Genomic DNA, 17552 nt, shown 5'->3' on the forward strand with positions numbered 1-17552 from the left:
CTTTATTTCGTAAAAGAAACCTTCATATTCACATGTTAAATGAACGTTAGCCTGAACAACACAATTTAACTGTGTGGAAGATGATACATGTTTGAGTTTTCCGGTTCTGCGCCAAAGACGACCTTACGTGTCTTTGCGTGTTTACGTATGCGGAAGCTACGGTCAGCGAACGAACGATTCTGTAAACGGGCTCTGAATTCTGGAGCGAGCACCGCTCCGTGTGTAGAATCGTCTTTTTACCGGTTACAGCACGACGGGTGGTCGTGTGTGATAGAGGGGGGCAGAGGTGTGACTAAAGTACAATGAACGACACTGACAAAGAAGGGAGTATGGCAGCAGACCGGATCCAGGGACCGGGTGAGCTGCAAATGGCTGAGAACCACATCCAGCATGACAGTGGCACCGGCGACGAGCTGGTGAGCTCAGTGACGCTGTACAGGCGAAGGCCCCGGCTACTACACGGGACAGTCCTTCCGTTTCTGGCAGTTCTCTACCCAGGCTGGCTGTACTTGTGGTTAGGAGTGTATGGAGCCTCCGAGTATCCCGAGGCAGGCCTCCTGTCGCTAGCCGCTATCGGGATCGCGCACGTTCTCACAGCACTCTCTGGTTATTGGTCCGTGCACGCGCACTGTTGGCTCACTTGTTCCAAGGTAAACATAAGTAGGAACAACAATAATAGTGCTATAGTCTACCGATGTCTCTAGGGATCCCACTGTTTTTCCATATGTCTTGTACATAGAGAGTACAAAGGTCAGGGTCAGCATGGACCCAGGAGCAGGTACGGAATTAATGTCTTGCTCAAAGGCACTATAGCAGGGCAGGTGTTTGGTTTGAACCCAGGTTTATGATTTTAGAGATGGCCTGTGTAGCAACCAACGATGAAACCTTCACTATAAGTTAAGTTTTGAAAGTGTCTGGGCTTTGTGGACATGATAATAATGAATATGTTGTTTAAACACTTCCATATGCATTGGAAGATTGTTATGTTTTATTTCTGCATAGCAGGGTGTAAAAACCTTTGTGACTTTCTTTTACATTACACTTAGTGTTACTAGAGGAGGGTGATATAGAAAAAAAGACCTAAAGACCAATTGCTGATTGATACATTATGTTCTATCACCTGTTCAGTGTCTATCAATTAGATGGTAATCGGAAGTGAAAGTGTCATTTTCAACTAGCATTCCAAAACATTTCATAAAATAACCTTATTGGTAATAGTAGCAGCTTTGTACTGCCAATGTAAAAGAGAAAATGTGTTTCATGACACAATATTAAAAATAAGATTGTTACAGTGATAGATGATAATTGACTATTGCTCCGCATATCTGTGTCTCAGGAGGCAGTTGTGTAAGAGAGTCTATTAGATCCTACAAAAACAATGAAATAGATTTGTATCAAAAATGTAATAAGGCCATTGTTGCAGCCAAATGTAAAAGTTAAGGATTTAAGAATGTGCCTGAACTTCATATTGATCAAGCAGCTGTATGTCAGGGCATGTCTCATTGGAGAGGGACAAAGTTTCAGAAGAACACAGCTATACCAAAAATAACCGTGACCGGCTGCAGTGTGTGAATTTGTCACCTGTTCATTTGTACAGGAACCAGACCCAAACAAGGCTACGCTGGCAAAGGTCATACCCACCCCCAACAACGGTTCTGCCGAGCTTGTGGCACTACAGAGGGACCAGGTCAGTTGACATATTTACTCCCAGGAAGTTGTCTTAATTTGAAACGTGCCCCACATCTCACATTCTCTGTCTGCAAAGTTCATATTTTGACACACACCATTTGATCTTGCCAGTTGTTTGAAATCTACATCCGCTCGTGATTGGTGTGGCATGGCTTCAGTGTAGGCAAACTGTCCTTATTTTGTATTCTTATTTGTGATTGGACTGTTCAGGGAGGAAAATCACCTGTCTTAAATAAATGCTGTAATTTAAATGTTCTTTGTTTTTCCTTTTCTGACCAACAGAATGAGAATGGGGAGGGGATTTTATCTTTTGAATTTCAAAAGATCTGCTACATATTTGACCAGGAAGAGAAGAAATGTTTCCTTCCAATAGCATTTCCCATAAACAACCCAATGGGCTACTTTCAGTCCTGGCGTGGCTACCAGGAGGAGGCCGAACTCCGAGCTGCAGAAAAGCGCTACGGCACCAACCGTGCTGAGATGATGGTGCCAGATTTCCTGGAGCTCTTCAAAGAGAGGGCCACTGCTCCCTTTTTTGTTTTCCAGGTGTGTGTGTGTGTGTGTGTGTGTGTGTGTGTGTGTGTGTGTGTGTGTGTGTGTGTGTGTGTGTGTGTGTGTGTTACTATATATATTTGTATACATGTGTGTATTTGAGTGAGTGGTGGCAGAGATAGCGAGTATCGTGGGGAATGCTGGGAGTGTGTGTGTGTGTGTGTGTGTGTGTGTGTGTGTGTACTGTACTGTATATATATATATATATATATATATATATTTGTATACATGTGTGTATTTGTGTGAGTGAGTGTGCACTTGCACGCATGCATGTTTCTTTATAATTTGACAGGTTTTGTTGTAAAAGTTGACTTTATACTTCTTCATTTTTGTTGAATGGCTTTAGATATGGTGTTGTTGACTTTGTTATCATGTCTATATCCATTTGAAGTTATCTATTGTCTGCCATCTATCAGGTGTTCTGTGTGGGGTTGTGGTGTCTGGACGAGTACTGGTACTACAGTGTTTTCACACTGTTTATGCTGGTGGCGTTCGAGGCCTCCCTGGTCCAGCAGCAAATGAGGAATATGTCCGAGATCCGCCGCATGGGAAACAAGCCCTACATGATCCAGGTAGGCTTGATCAAGTTTAAAATTTTGTATATACACTTTTAAAATTATAAACAAACATTTTGTCTTGCATCTACAGTATATTTCCCTTATATTTAAAGCATCCCTAATTTATGTTATGTATTTTGTGCCAGGTATATCGCAACAGGAAGTGGAGACCTATTTCAAGTGATGAGCTTGTCCCTGGTGACATTGTCTCAATAGGTAAATGTCAAGATATCTTTGGGACTTCTCATTTCCACAAACATCAGATTGACTCTGTTAGTATGTGTTTAAAATGTGAATTCTCTGCTTCGCAGGACGTTCACCCCAGGACAACTTGGTACCGTGTGATGTGCTGCTACTCAGGGGTCGTTGCATTGTGGATGAGGCCATGCTGACCGGCGAGTCAGTGCCCCAGATGAAGGTTAGAAGTAAACTGATATATACATCATAACACTATACAGGGCTGAGGGCGTAGGTTTTCTAAATGGCAGTATTCTAAATGCCATTGGATTATTTTGGGGTATCGTAATTACTGCTGACAATATGGAGTGTGCAGGAACCAGTGGAGGACTTGGACCCAGAGCGAATCTTGGATGTTCAGACAGACTCTCGACTCCACGTTATCTCTGGGGGGACAAAAGTGGTGCAACATAGCCCCCCTTTAAAGACCAGTGCTGGACTAAAACGTAAGTGTTAATTCCTCTCTTCGTGTATCTGTTACCAACAAAGTATACCGGCTGAATTAATGAATTCAATGGTGCATGTGTGGTCCATCTAAAATCAAGATGCAAGCCCATTAATCTTCTCCTTTATGTGCAGCTGTAGACAACGGCTGTGTGGCCTATGTACTGAGAACAGGATTCTACACCTCTCAGGTGAGGTAGTGCTAAGTATACACGTCTTAATGTAGTCAATGTATACAGGCCAAATGATGACAATGTCCATTTCTATAACAATTAGTTTTTAAGAATTTCAAAACTACCAGGCAAGTATATTATTGCAAGGGACTTTAATAGCGTTCTTGATCCAAGTAAAGATAGATCCTCTAGAGTGGACAACACTCACACAAGAACTAGGAAAGCAGTACATCATTTTATAAACAAAATGAACCTAGTGGATATACGGAGACATTTGAATCCATCAAAGAATGACTTTCCTGTTGGTCTAGTGCTAACAAAAGTATGTCTTTATTACTACACTCTGTTCTTGTCATGCACTTTAATTCTAGTTTTGACAGCATGTTGTGTCAGCTGTGAAAGTGTACTGATTGTGTGTACAAACTTGCCTCCAGGGTAAACTGTTACGGACCATCCTTTTTGGAGTTAAGAGAGTGACAGCAAACAACCTGGAAACTTTTATCTTCATCCTCTTCCTCCTCGTGTTTGCCATTGCTGCAGCTCTTTATGTGTGGCTAGAAGGTGAGGTGCACATAATCAAATCATTAAAATGTAATTCTTATTTAACACAGGCTTTATCTTAGTCAAAATGAAAGCTAATAGCTGAAGGTGAGGGCATACGTAACATCTAAATACTATGTGTGCGCTTTGTATTACTCCCTCAGGGACCAAGGATGCCAGCAGGAACCGCTACAAGCTGTTTCTGGAGTGCACGCTAATCCTCACTTCGGTTGTTCCACCAGAACTCCCCATAGAGCTTTCTCTGGCAGTTAACACGTCTCTTATCGCCCTGGCTAAACTTTGTACGTTTGTGTGTGCTCCTATCTTGCATGTGTGTAGAATAGCTATTAAGATACCTGGACAAACCAGCTTATTATACAAAGCTTGTAATAGTAGTGGTTTAATCGAATCTTCTTTTTCTTCCCCTGCTTAGATGTATTCTGTACAGAGCCCTTCAGGATACCATTTGCAGGGAAGGTGGAGGTTTGCTGTTTTGACAAAACAGGAACATTGACCAGTGACAGTCTGGTGGTACGAGGAGTAGCAGGCCTCAGGTAAACCCTGCCCGCCATTCTGCCCAGTGTTCTACTTTAAACATCATAATTTGTTAAGCACAAGCCAAGTATACAATGCTTCGGTCTAGGTCCGTTACATATGCACTGTGTGGAGGGTATTGAGTGATGATTGTGTTTATGACAGAGAAGGAAAGGAGGTGATGCCTGTATCTGAGATCCCAGTTGAGACACATCGGGTGGTGGCCACCTGTCACTCACTGGTCACGCTGGATGATGGACAGCTGGTCGGAGATCCGCTGGAGAAGGCCATGCTGACAGCTGCTGACTGGACCCTCACTAAAGGTACAGTGAAATGACCTCCACTAAATGCACAGTGAGAGAACATGTACTGTATATGCTCATGTTTTGGTGTTTTGGCTATAGGGCTGGGTACCAAATTCAATACTTTTTAGGCACCGACCAAATTGCCTCCTTAGTAATGCCTCATCATTCAGTACCCAATTTCAATACCTAAGGAGTAAATCTCATCAACGTCAAGAAGCCAATAAGAATGCAGCATGCTTCTACCAAGATCTAATAAAGTCTGTGATTGGCTGTCTAACGTCACACGTCATAGAGACACAAAGGAAAAACTACTACATTACACACAGAGACGGGGCTCACTTAGTAGGAGCTGAAAAGATTTGTTCCGTAATGTGTAATGTTATTTCTTTCTGTTTTATAAAATTGGTATCGAAAAAAAACGTTCTGGAATCGGTATCAAAGTCACGGTATCGGTATCGGTATCGAAAATCTTTTAACGATACCCAGCCTTAGCTGTGCTACATACAATCTTAAATTAGCGTTTGTTTCTGACTTGCAGTATAATCTTTTAGGTTGCACCAAACCTGCTGTTTAGCTTGGTGGTGTAGTTTGATCAATGCATCTTAAATGAATGCTGTTCTTCAAATGCATTGCATTTTAATGTTAGTGTTTAGGTATCTTTACTCTTATTAGCACAGTGCTTAGATGTGTGTCTCATTGACTCTTGCCGCTTTGACCAGATGAAAAGGTGTTCCCACGAAGCATCAAAACTCAGGGACTTAAGATCCACCAGCGTTTCCACTTTGCAAGCGCTCTAAAGAGGATGTCAGTTCTGGCCTCCTATGAGAAACTCGGCTCCACTGAACTCTGCTACATCTCAACTGTCAAGGGAGCTCCAGAGACACTCAGAGGAATGGTACATATCCTTAATACATACATGCTATATTCTAATCAAGCGTACCTACTGGCGTTCTAATGTGGCTGTGTTTATAGTTTGCAGAATGTCCGGCGAATTATGATGAAGTCCACAAGGAAATGTCTCGGGAAGGGGCTAGAGTGCTGGCCTTGGGTTACAAAGAGATGGGACACCTTAGTCATCAACAGGTTCTTATTTTATTTCATTCAAAACTATTAGGATTGTCTGACGTGTCTGAATAGTCTTGATGCGAATAGATTTAGTTACAAATAACTGAGATGGATCTTTTTGGGTCTCATAGGTCCGGGAGATGAGTCGCGATACTCTGGAGTGTGACTTGCATTTCGCCGGATTCATGGTTGTGTCCTGCCCCCTTAAAAGCGACAGCAAGGCAGTCATCAGAGAGATCCAGGAGGCATCTCATAATGTAAATAAGCTGACAACACACAATTGTGCATACCTACAGCATGGTTTTAAGATTCATACTTTACCTTTGCTTTCAGGTGGTGATGATCACAGGCGACAACCCTCTAACAGCGTGCCATGTAGCAAGAGAGCTCCACTTCATCCAGAAGGAACACACACTTGTTTTGCAGCCAAGCCCTGGTCAGAGTAAGAAAAAGTCGTCATACAGAATTACATGTAATACTCATATTAGCCAGTGGATAACGATGGCAGTAATAAAGGTTGTAGCTAAAGATTCTTGTGGTAATTTGCAGTGGGTGTTTTGGCCAAGGACAGAGACAAAGTACAGAATCATTTACCGCTGATGTTATTTGTTTTCCAGGTGAGTGGCAGTGGGAGTCCATTGATGGCAGTGTGCGTGTACCACTGCCCCCTACCTCCGTTTCCTCCTTTGTGCGTCAGTTTGACTTGTGTGTAACAGGGGAGGGGCTAGCTAGACTGAGCTGTGATCCCCGACTATTCCACACCCTCTTGCCTCACATACAGGTGTTTGCCCGTGTCAGTCCAAAACAAAAGGTAGGTCCAAAAAATCAACATGCATACAACATGACATCATGTTGAGGTTTATAAACCACAGCTACAATGGCATTAGATAGCAGAAAATGTTTAGCTATCTCAAACATTAATAGTCAGTGTCAAATGGTGTGGCTTTTGTCAAAGAGCAAAGGTTTCGTTGTTCAACAATAATACAGTGAGTTCCGTCACAGATGAAGCAGCGGTAGACAGATGGTAGTCTCTGTAGTCTAAATACAACAGCAAAAGACATGTATTTTATCTAGGGGCCACCACTCTTTTTCTCTGACAACAAATTCAGGGAAATTTCTTTGGGTTTTGTTTTGTTTGGGGGAAAAAACTCGGGAATCAGTATTTTGAGTATGACAGATTGCTGTTACTGTATGTAACAATGTGAAAGTATTTAAGGGTGAATTTTAAGGGTCTTTTGAAGTTATTAGCTATAATAACTTCCTGTTCTGTTTCAGGAATTTGTCATCACAAGTCTAAAGGGGCTGGGTTATGTGACACTGATGTGTGGTGATGGCACAAATGATGTTGGAGCTCTCAAACACGCCCACATAGGTAAGGTTTATAAACCACCAAGACTGAAAACGTGCCCCTACGTATGACACCAACAGCGTGTAGTGATGATAATTTTCCCTCAGGTGTTGCACTGTTAGCCAACGCCCCTGAGCGCATGCCTGAAAGAAAGAAACGGGGGAGAGAAAAGGAGGCGTCCGCAGCAGAACCCCGACCTTTACCGCCCGTCAGTTCAGGAGGCAAACTGAGTTCCAGGGCAGCCAGGCAGAGGGTGATGGCCCAGAGAGAAGAGCAGCTTGCAGCACAAAAGGTGTGTGTCTTTTTTAAAGAAGGGCATCCTTCCGGAATTTTTCAGGGAATAGTAGTTTACCAATAAGTTACAGTGACTGAAACTCATTCATGTTAACGGACTACTGAATGCCGCATACTAGACTGCAGTCCCATGTTACCCTCTTCCCCAGTTACCAACGTTAACATAATCATTTAATTCTAGGCTTTCTTTGAAATAATAGTTGTAGTGCACTCTAAACATCAGGGTTTATTCTGTAACAGGAGAGGATCAGTCAAGTCTTACGGGAACTTGAAGAGGATCAGATACAAGTAGTGAAACTGGGTGATGCCTCCATCGCTGCCCCCTTCACTTCCAAACTCTCCTCCATACAGTGCAGTGAGTAACACTGGTTTATGATTTCAGCTCTTGAAACAGTTGGCAAAAATCTCAACATGAAGCTGCTCGCCCCCCCCCCCTAAAACTCTTTTTTTTTTTTTTCCCCCAGTCTGCCATGTAATAAAGCAAGGCCGTTGCACTCTGGTGACAACACTCCAGATGTTCAAGATCCTCGCTCTAAATGCCCTGGTGCTGGCCTACAGCCAGTCTGTACTCTACCTCGAGGGGGTCAAGTTCAGCGATTTCCAGGCGACCCTGCAGGGCCTGCTCTTGGCCGGATGCTTTCTCTTCATCTCTAGATCAAAGGTCAGAATATATGTCACAAAATCCAGGCTCTACATGATTGTTCTCCTAGAAAGATCATCTTTACTGAATGTTTTTCTTCTACCATGATATGTTTACTGTTTTTGATAGAAATGGAAACCAAATTAATCTTTTTTTTCCACCCTGTTTACACAGCCACTGAAAACGTTGTCTCGAGAGCGTCCCTTACCAAACATCTTCAATCTTTATACGGTGTTGACTGTGCTGCTGCAGTTTGCTGTTCACTTCTGTAGTCTGGTGTATCTTTACAAAGAGGCACAAAGCAGAAGTCCGCCCAGGTAAATCGCAGTAAGACAGGAAGAGAGAAAAGAGCAGTTGTGCTTTACAAGTTAAATATTAATAACATTACATTAATACATTATTATAACATTTCACTTTAACTTTCTCTTTTGCAGAGCAGAGCAGTTTGCAGATCTATATAAAGAGTTTGAACCCAGTCTAATTAACAGTACTGTGTATATAATGTCCATGGCCATGCAGATGGCCACCTTTGCCATTAACTACAAGGTACTTATTCTTAATACCATTAGTATTTGATGTCTCTGCATCCTTAATATACAAACTCACAGCATTTCTTGTTGTGTCCGAAAGGGTCACCCCTTCATGGAGTCTCTCAGCGAGAATCGACCACTACTATGGAGTATCGCTCTGTCAGGTTTAGCGATTGTGGGACTTCTTACTGGTTCCTCACCAGAATTCAACGAACAGTTTGCTCTTGTAGATATTCCAACTGAGGTGAGCTGAGATTAATTTAGCATGTATTGTTTTGTTGAAATAGCCTTGTAATAATGATGTACTCCATAAGGTAACCTGCTTCCTTTTTTACTTCCTTGCAGTTCAAATTAATCATTGCCCAGGTTCTGGTGGTGGACTTTGTTGCTGCTCTGCTGGTGGACCGTGTCCTGCAGTTCCTGCTGGGCAAAGGGACTCTCAGGCTGCCTTCTTGAACTCAGTGCCAGCAGCGACCGCTGCCCTCACCAACCAAACTGTAAAGGGAGAGAAGACTTTGGAGGAGGAAGAGAATTGAAGCTGTTGTGACATACACAAGACAGCTGAGACAGTCATGGCGTACAGTATTGTACACTCCGTGTATCCCTTCCTTCGTCCTTCTCTGCCCCTCCTTAACCATCTGTGTTTCTGCATTTTCATCAGCTCTTTTTTTCCAATTATCTTTCATCATAACTCTTTTATTTTTTTCTACATTTCTCTCTCTTACTTCATCTGTCCCTCCCCACTGCTACACAAGGCCATGAAGACAGCAGTATTGAGCGGAGTGCAAGACTGTGTGCCAGCCAGAGTGAAACATACAGGCACACAACAGGGGCATTCTCCAAGAGAATTGCAAAAGTGTTTTTGATTTTTTTTGATTCCTCTTCTTGATTTTGTAAAAAGTGAAAAACATCTCTAACAGACTTATAAAGACTTACAGATACAAATTATGAAGTCTGCCAAGTGTTTTGTCAAGTACAAGTACTGATGTGTCTGCACATGGATAGGATGAGCATGTCCAGCTGGTCATGAACTATCCTGTTCCCATAAGTAGGTAAGTAAAGAATGTTCAGGTTATGAGAATATAGTGTAACTGCACAAATACATTTTTAATGAAACATTTTATCATGCACAAATGAATCTGGCAAAAACAAACCTCTCATTAAGCATCAGTTGATTGAAAAAAAAAGCTTGTGGAAGGTTGTGAACTTTGTGTTTACTTACAAACTGATCTCAACTACCAAACCATAGATAAACATTTGCTATTTATCTTTTGATATATATTTAAAATAACCTTTTGTTTGATGGACAAACTAGAGCAACTTAAACCGATTGCCTTTCCCAAAAAATATCTGAATAGAAATCCAGTCCATTGCTGTTAAAGGGCCTTGAAATTCAAAATGTAAATAATTCCAGCTTCCTCTCAGCGATATAATCCCACAAATTGTATCACTGAACTCTTAATGATTTGTTGAACACAACCTTAAATTTACAAAAAGCAGGGTGCCTGGATAGCTCACAGGTTCGACTCGACCTGCGGCCCTTTGCTGCATGTCGTTCCCCCTCTCTCTCCCCTTTCGGGTCTAGGCTGTCCTATTCAAATAAAGGCCTAAAAATGCCCACAATAAATAATCAAAAAAAAAAAAATACATATACTGTCAAGTCAGAGTAGTTTAGTTAAAAATTAAACAATGTGGAGGTTTGAGTTTGGTTAAAAGTGTATTAAAGTCAATGAACCTATTTTTCAACAACAAGAAATCTCAGCTTACCTTTTTATTTTACCCTGAATTTGAAAATTATATAATATTTATGTTATACTTTTGTTTGTGGATATTGCAAATTATTTATCATTTTTTTCCCACATGGGCCATAGTTTTACTAGAACGTGTGTGTGTGTGTGTGTGTGTATATACATGCGCGCGCACACACACACACACACACACACACACACACACACTTGTTTTCCATCTATGGAAACATCACATTCAGGGGTCCCATACCCATAATCGATGTACAGATTAGGATGCCCCGCAATGGAATGTTGGATCCAGAACTAGTTGATCAGCTGATGTGCAAAGAGTTATAAGAACAGCAACTGAAATGATGAAAACTCAAGAAAAGACAAAATGGCATGTAATGTATCAAGTAGGTGTGCGGTTCCCTGAAAAGTTTGGCTAAGTGTTGCTTAGCCAAGACTAGATAAGGAAAACACATGAATGACAATTAGTGTGGGAGAAGTGTCATTTTAGGTAGTATTTATGACAAAACTTACACTATCAGCAGGTAACACTGCTATATTGCCAAAAACTAAAACAAGCCATAGGGAGGTCAAAGCTGTTGAACTCAAGGTCTTAAACTCTGGAGGCCAAAGCACCAGAACTCTGAAGAACTAGCTCAAGAACTCTTCAGCTCGATATCCAAAGTCCAACCAATGTGTTCAGAGAAGATCAGGGCCAGGGTTGCCTCTTTAAACTATTAGGTAAATGCTATCCAGGGGGTTTCAGAACTACATTGGATTCCTCCACCACCAAGACCACCTCTCTGAAACACCTGTCATTACAGCCTGCATTTAACTTCCTGGAGTCTTCAATTAATAAATAATTGTCTTTTAAATATATTGAATTATATTCCTGTTCATAGTATTTTCCACTTTATGATCTTTAATTTATAAAATCTTAAAATGAAACCCCAGTAGGTTTGTGCTTATTTGAATATATTTGTATCCTGCATATGCTGCCATACAAATGCCCTGTAATTTTGAAAAGTCATATTTCTTACACATAAGAAAATCTAATAATCATGAAATTCCTATCTCATGGAGGATTTCTTTCATCTGTTAATAAACATGATAGGAATATTTTGATCCATATTCTAAGCAAAATGGGTAATCTATCGCAAGTAAAACTAGTCAATATTGTTGTAGTGGCAGTCTGACCACAAAAAATGCCACTGGAGGGAATTTGACACTATTTCCAACGCTGGTTCAAACAATGAGGTCCGCCATCGTATTAAGGTTAACTCTATATTTTAAAAATGCATTTAAAAACCTACAAAAAGACAAACAGATAAACAACGAGCAGACGAGATCTAAAAAACATCACTCGCACACATCTGAGGTTGAAAAACTGTGGCTTCCTAAATCCTAATTCATCCCCCTCACCTGTGATTCCATTTCACAGGTGTGCAGGTGACGTAGCGAACAAACCACACACACACACACACGGCTATACACGCACGCAGCAAAATGTCTAAATTGGCTACAACAATTGTCATTAAATTATGACATTGTTTAAGTAGGGGAGACTGGGGATAGTTTATGTCTGTATCTTGGGATTCTTTTAAGTCAGCACGTTCAAAATGTGATACAAACTAATTACATGTGTCTGCTATTAAATAGTGTAGCTGTTACGTCTGCAACCAAAACAGGAAATGCATGGTTTACTCTCAAACACAAGCAGTAAAATGTTACAATTTACCCCATAGTCTGGGTTAGTTGAACCATACCTTGGGGTGAAATGTAACATTATAAAATTAGGATAAAAACAAAAACTTGATATTGCAACTTTCATTCAATATTCAAATGACTTTTTAAAATAATATTTCAATATAATAATATATACTATTTCGAACACCGCTAGAGTATGTTTAAAGTGAATCAGGTGGTTTGTACCTTGTTTTGCAGTCGCTAATCACACTACATTTCCCATGGTGCTTAGGTCAGAAGAGGGGTTTGGCTTTTTGGGCGCGCGGTGCGAAGAAAACTATTTGAAAGAAAAAAAATGGCGGATAAACATTCAGAAGCTGGACAAGAATGGTTTGTATCTTTTTATTCTTTTTTATTTTACCTTTGCCACAACCGATTTTACATGAACGGTTTGCGTGTATTGATAAAATGCATTAAAGCGTTGACGTTACCTCTGTCGGAGTTTTGCCCAAAGCAACTTATTGGTGTGGTCGTTACTGATATAGCTAAACATGTCAGCGAAACACCGTAACATTACGTTAACGTTAATAATAGCTAGAGTATTTAACGTTACTGACATTCTATTAATGTACGTTAACGTTGGCTTTTTACTTCATAAAATGTCCCTGCAGTTGCGGAAGTGTCGCCGTTGCTGATAACGTTGACGTTATCCAGAATGAGGTAAGACATTTTAACTGAAGTGCAAGCTAACGTTAGCTAACTAACAACGCCTCTGCTAATTCTATATTCATGAGCCAAACACGATATAAAGTTTCTGCTAATTTGCTATTTGTTCAATCTCTGTACCGTTACCAAGGTCAACTTGGTGAAACGGAAATCAAAAATATGCTCATCTACAAGCCCCAGCACAGCTCCCCCAAACAAATGTGTCCGCAAGGTTACCGACCTCCTATCACCCACCACACAGACACCAGATGCAGGGGAAGTACAGTCCGAGACAGACAAACTAGAAATGCAGACAGAAAACACGGAGGGACCTTCAAGTCCCACTGCACGGAGGAAATCCTGGAGGAGAGGCACCATAACCCGACGCTCTCTCCGTGCACTTACCAACCCATATCAGGGTGAGATGTCTGGCTTTCTTGTACCTTATAATCAGGAAAGAATGGCCATAGGGTGTTTTCTTTTGTTGCTGTTCGTTTTGCAATATAAATCCCTATTTTTGTGTTTGTAGTTTTGTGCAGGAGCATAAGTGCATCCTTATCACAGCAAAACAGGCTTGAGAAATTGATGGAGGCTTCAATGAGGGTGAGTGTGGTAGGGTCATTAAAGATGTAAATGAATTGTGAAAAATTGAATAAGCGGGCACAGTAGGTTACTTTTCATCTCTCTGGTATTGGCTGTTTGAGATGAAGATATTTTTTCCACTTAACTAAAGATATTTGGAAAGATGGTGGATTAAAAAAGGAACCAGATGTTGTTTAACAAACTATAAATGTTACTAGAGATTTTACATTGTAAAAAAAGTGGGGTTATAATAAATTATGTGATTAACTGAAATTTAAATTCACAACTTTAGAGACCTATCAGATGTGATTTTATTCAGGAGTGACAACCTACTCTACATAAGATGTCCTACTGAAGTACTCATGAGAATAATGCTTTAGCCATAATGAGTATACCTTAAAGGTCTGGGTTGCATTAGGTTAGAGATGAACATGCATCTAATTTTAATTAGTCTCTAAAACTAATGAATCTCTGTCTAATCACCTCTGCTTTGTCTCTAGCTGGCAATAGAAAGAGCTCACAATTCGCTGCGGTCTGTGCCGGACACCTCACTGGAGTCTTTTCAAAAACAAGGTTAGTGCTTGCGCTGCCTCATTTGGTACATATTTCATGGAGCTCTTTATTTTTAATGGAATTTTTGTCATAGAAATATTGAATTCAAGTTATTTCTTTATTCATGTTCTGTCTTCCTTGGCGCAGTTGAACACATGCAGAAAGAGTGGGGTTATCTGGCCAAAAGCATACGTGATGAACCAGGGTGTCATCAACTCCCTGCTAGAGAAGCCAGGTATTCTGGCTGTTTTTTGTTTATTCAGTATTTTACATGCATTATGGTGGTATGTATGGGTTTTTTTTATTTGTTTTTAACTACAAATTAATATTTTATACTGATTTATGCCTCTGTTATTTGCGTTCAGTTCTAGTGACCCTGCAGTGCAAAAAGTCTGGAAAGCCATCAATAGGCATGTTGTTCTTAATATCACTATATCACAAAGTATTCATACAAACCATACATTCAAACAGATGATGTGACCTAACACATGAGGTTATTTGTTTACCAGCCTGTGTTGTGTTTTAGGCTCCAGGCTGAAAGTGAATCCTGGGAGGCACTGTTGAACAAACACAGGAGTAAAGCAGAGGAGTTGAAAAGGTGAACATGAACTGTCATTGAGGAATACTGTAGCAATACTGTGTTAGAGTGTGTCAATATTGTCTTCTCAATTGTGTGTCAATAATGTGCTCTTTATTTGTTGCAGGAAATTGGAGCAGGGCCAGCAAGGAGGCGTATCATTAGACTCTACATCTATGGCCCAATCCTCACAGTACCATTTCATACAGAGTAAACCCGACTACCGCGCTCTCTTCTGTAGACAACAGCCCAAGCTTCATACTATGGCAATGATCGTATGTTGAAAATTAGATTTTTATATCATTCATTACCAAAGAAATCATAAATGTATCAATAGTAGAAATTGTTGACTATTTTAGAAAAAGCTGGTATCTGTACTTTTTTAAATAATTACTACATTGTGTGTGACCTCCTATCACCCACCGTGTTTTATATATATATATATATATATACACACACACACACACACACACACACACACAAAAACACACACACACACACACACACACACACACACACACACACACACACACACACACACACACACACACACACACACACACACACACAGTCAGTGAGTGAGTGGTGTATTGTAAAATATAGAAGCTGCAGTTGAGCTCAAGGTCTTAAACTCTGGAGGCCAAAGCACCAGAACTCTGAAGAACTAGCTCAAGAACTCTTCAGCTCGATATCCAAAGTCCAACCAATGTGTTCAGAGAAGATCAGGGCCAGGGTTGCCTCTTTAAACTATTAGGTAAATGCTATCCAGGGGGTTTCAGAACTACATGATTGGATTCCTCCACCACCAAGACCACCTCTCTGAAACACCTGTCATTACAGCCTGCATTTAATTTCCTGGACTCTTCAATTAATAAATAATTGTCTTTTAAATATATTAAATTGTATTCCTGTTCATAGTATTTTCCACTTTATGATCTTTAATTTATAAAATCTTAAAAATTAAACCCGAGTAGGTTTGTGCTTCTTTTAATCGATTTGTATCCTGCACATGCTGAGGATAAATCCTCAGAATGTGAGAGTGCAATAAGAGTGATGAAACGTAAAGTAGATGCTACTGATTTATGGGCAGTTTAAGTGCTGCCCACAAACTTAATTCTTCTTCTTGTGGACAGTACAAAAGCTGGCACATTTGAGAGGTTGCAGACATTCTCCATCCTCTGCAGTTCAGAAATCTTTATCAGCTCATCATCACCTAACAGTCCAAGATGTCCGTGCCAATATATTTAATGATACATTGACATTCAGCCTATCTGATCGAACAATCACAGTTCACTTTGCTAGATAATAACAAAGTTGATGTGAGATAACATAACTAGCGCAGCTTCTTTGCCCTGTTTGCTGTAGTTTGATTTCAGCAACATGCTGTGAAGGTGCTGAATCCTACTACAACACACTATTTTATGCCATAGTTAGTTTGGTTTTTCACATGAGAGATTTTGGTTTTTGTCCTTGGTGTGTCCCGTTTAAAAAATTTTGATGTCACATATTGCTGTGCACCAATCCAAGTTTACTTACATTTGAATCAAAGTATTACAGTACAGTTGTGGAGTTGCTTGCTTATATTGCCAGCACTGTCAATCAAATTCAGGTCAAACCACACACAGAGCCCTGGTAAAGCTGGTTTCTGAGTGCTTAATAATGACTGGATGTAATCAATTATTCCTTTTGTGTGTGTAGATGGACACTCAGAGTAAGATGGTTACAGAGCTTCTGTCCATCAAGGAGCAGTCACAGATATTGGTGAAAGAGACCAGTGGCCGATTGGGTAATGCTTTCATTCATCTTTTCTATGGAATAATTATGTGGAATAAACTATGAAGTACCAATTTAACATTGAATCTGATTCCTTTTTCCTACCAGTGGCAGAGGCAGGATTCCAGGATCTTTCACCTGGTGTCATCAGGAACCTCATGGCAGCACCATTACCCTCAGCAACTACGTAGTCACAGGCAGGAGGCAAGCGCGAGCAATCAATCATCTAATGGACCATGACTCTTTATGACTTGTGTATGAAGCTCATATATGTGTACTTTCTGGTAATTTTGCTGTTATGTGATTTCGGAACAATTTCTTTGCTCTGTCTTTGTTGTCTTGTGTTACTGGATAAAACCCTAATTTTATGGTTTCTGTGATTTCAAAAAAAAAAACTTCCTTCAGCAGCAGGACTGGTAATATAGCTAGTTTAGGTAATCCATAGTTTGAACAGCAGGTGGCAGTGGCTGGCTATACAATATTATGAGAAGCTTGCTGAATGGCTGGAGTGGTGTTTGGTCTTAATTGAGTGTATTCATACCTGTAAAACCTGAAACTGAAACCAAATTGATTGTCCTAAAAAAAATAGTTTAGAATTTGATGTTAATGGATCTGCCCTTTTAAGTGGTCTGATTACTACTAACTTATAAATGTACTCAAAAGTGACAATGCTAAGAGTAGCTGAACCATGTGCACCGTACTTTTTGTGTATGGTGCACAATTGTCATTTTAAAAAGTGTCGTTAAACAGGAAGACATTGTCCAATTAAAATTGACTTATACAACAGGAAAGCATTAACTATTAAGATTATAGAATATAGAAAGATTGTGTGAGAAAATCAAATATCACGATATTGTGGACAAAACATCAATATTGATACTGTAGGGTTGACTATTGGTGCTTTCACAAAATATTTTCACAATGAGATTTTTGACAAATACCCATCAGTAATGTGGGTAAAGGCAAATAAAACGGCTAGACTAGTCTGGTAAATTCAGAAAATTACATCACTTTACTGTAATGCAGCCTTTAA

At 40.3% G+C, this 17552-nt stretch overlaps 2 protein-coding genes across 5 annotated transcripts; both read left to right on the forward strand.

Annotated features, from left to right (window-relative positions):
- The first annotated feature begins 13 nt into the window (after positions 1-13).
- Positions 14-9856, forward strand: atp13a1 (ATPase 13A1). 2 transcript variants are annotated; one of them, XM_039824853.1, is made up of 25 exons: positions 14-650; positions 1598-1687; positions 1972-2235; positions 2658-2813; positions 2945-3014; positions 3110-3216; positions 3352-3481; positions 3615-3670; positions 4087-4213; positions 4357-4494; positions 4626-4746; positions 4892-5049; positions 5751-5926; positions 6004-6114; positions 6228-6353; positions 6430-6532; positions 6714-6907; positions 7372-7468; positions 7552-7736; positions 7979-8093; positions 8203-8399; positions 8553-8695; positions 8813-8924; positions 9009-9152; positions 9254-9856. In XM_039824853.1, the coding sequence occupies exons 1-25, from the start codon at positions 303-305 to the stop codon at positions 9362-9364; spliced, it is 3579 nt and encodes a 1192-aa protein (XP_039680787.1). In that variant the 5' UTR covers positions 14-302; the 3' UTR covers positions 9365-9856. The 2 variants fall into 2 exon arrangements, with proteins under 2 accessions (XP_039680787.1, XP_039680786.1); XM_039824852.1 differs by having other exon boundaries at positions 15-650; positions 6430-6538.
- A 2355-nt stretch (positions 9857-12211) lies between these two features.
- LOC120574533 (kinetochore-associated protein DSN1 homolog) lies at positions 12212-16892 on the forward strand. Of its 3 annotated transcripts, none has more exons than XM_039824908.1 (11): positions 12212-12720; positions 13002-13050; positions 13298-13454; positions 13565-13638; positions 14118-14190; positions 14317-14404; positions 14535-14579; positions 14696-14767; positions 14874-15021; positions 16445-16532; positions 16628-16892. In XM_039824908.1, the coding sequence occupies exons 1-11, from the start codon at positions 12686-12688 to the stop codon at positions 16708-16710; spliced, it is 912 nt and encodes a 303-aa protein (XP_039680842.1). In that variant the 5' UTR covers positions 12212-12685; the 3' UTR covers positions 16711-16892. The 3 variants fall into 3 exon arrangements, with proteins under 3 accessions (XP_039680842.1, XP_039680840.1, XP_039680843.1); XM_039824906.1 differs by having other exon boundaries at positions 12215-12720; positions 13187-13454; XM_039824909.1 differs by lacking the exon at positions 13002-13050 and having other exon boundaries at positions 12215-12720.
- The last annotated feature ends 660 nt before the right edge of the window (positions 16893-17552 follow it).

Source organism: Perca fluviatilis, chromosome 15, assembly GCF_010015445.1.
Source record: "Perca fluviatilis chromosome 15, GENO_Pfluv_1.0, whole genome shotgun sequence".
In the NCBI taxonomy this organism is placed as follows: Eukaryota; Metazoa; Chordata; class Actinopteri; order Perciformes; family Percidae; genus Perca; species Perca fluviatilis.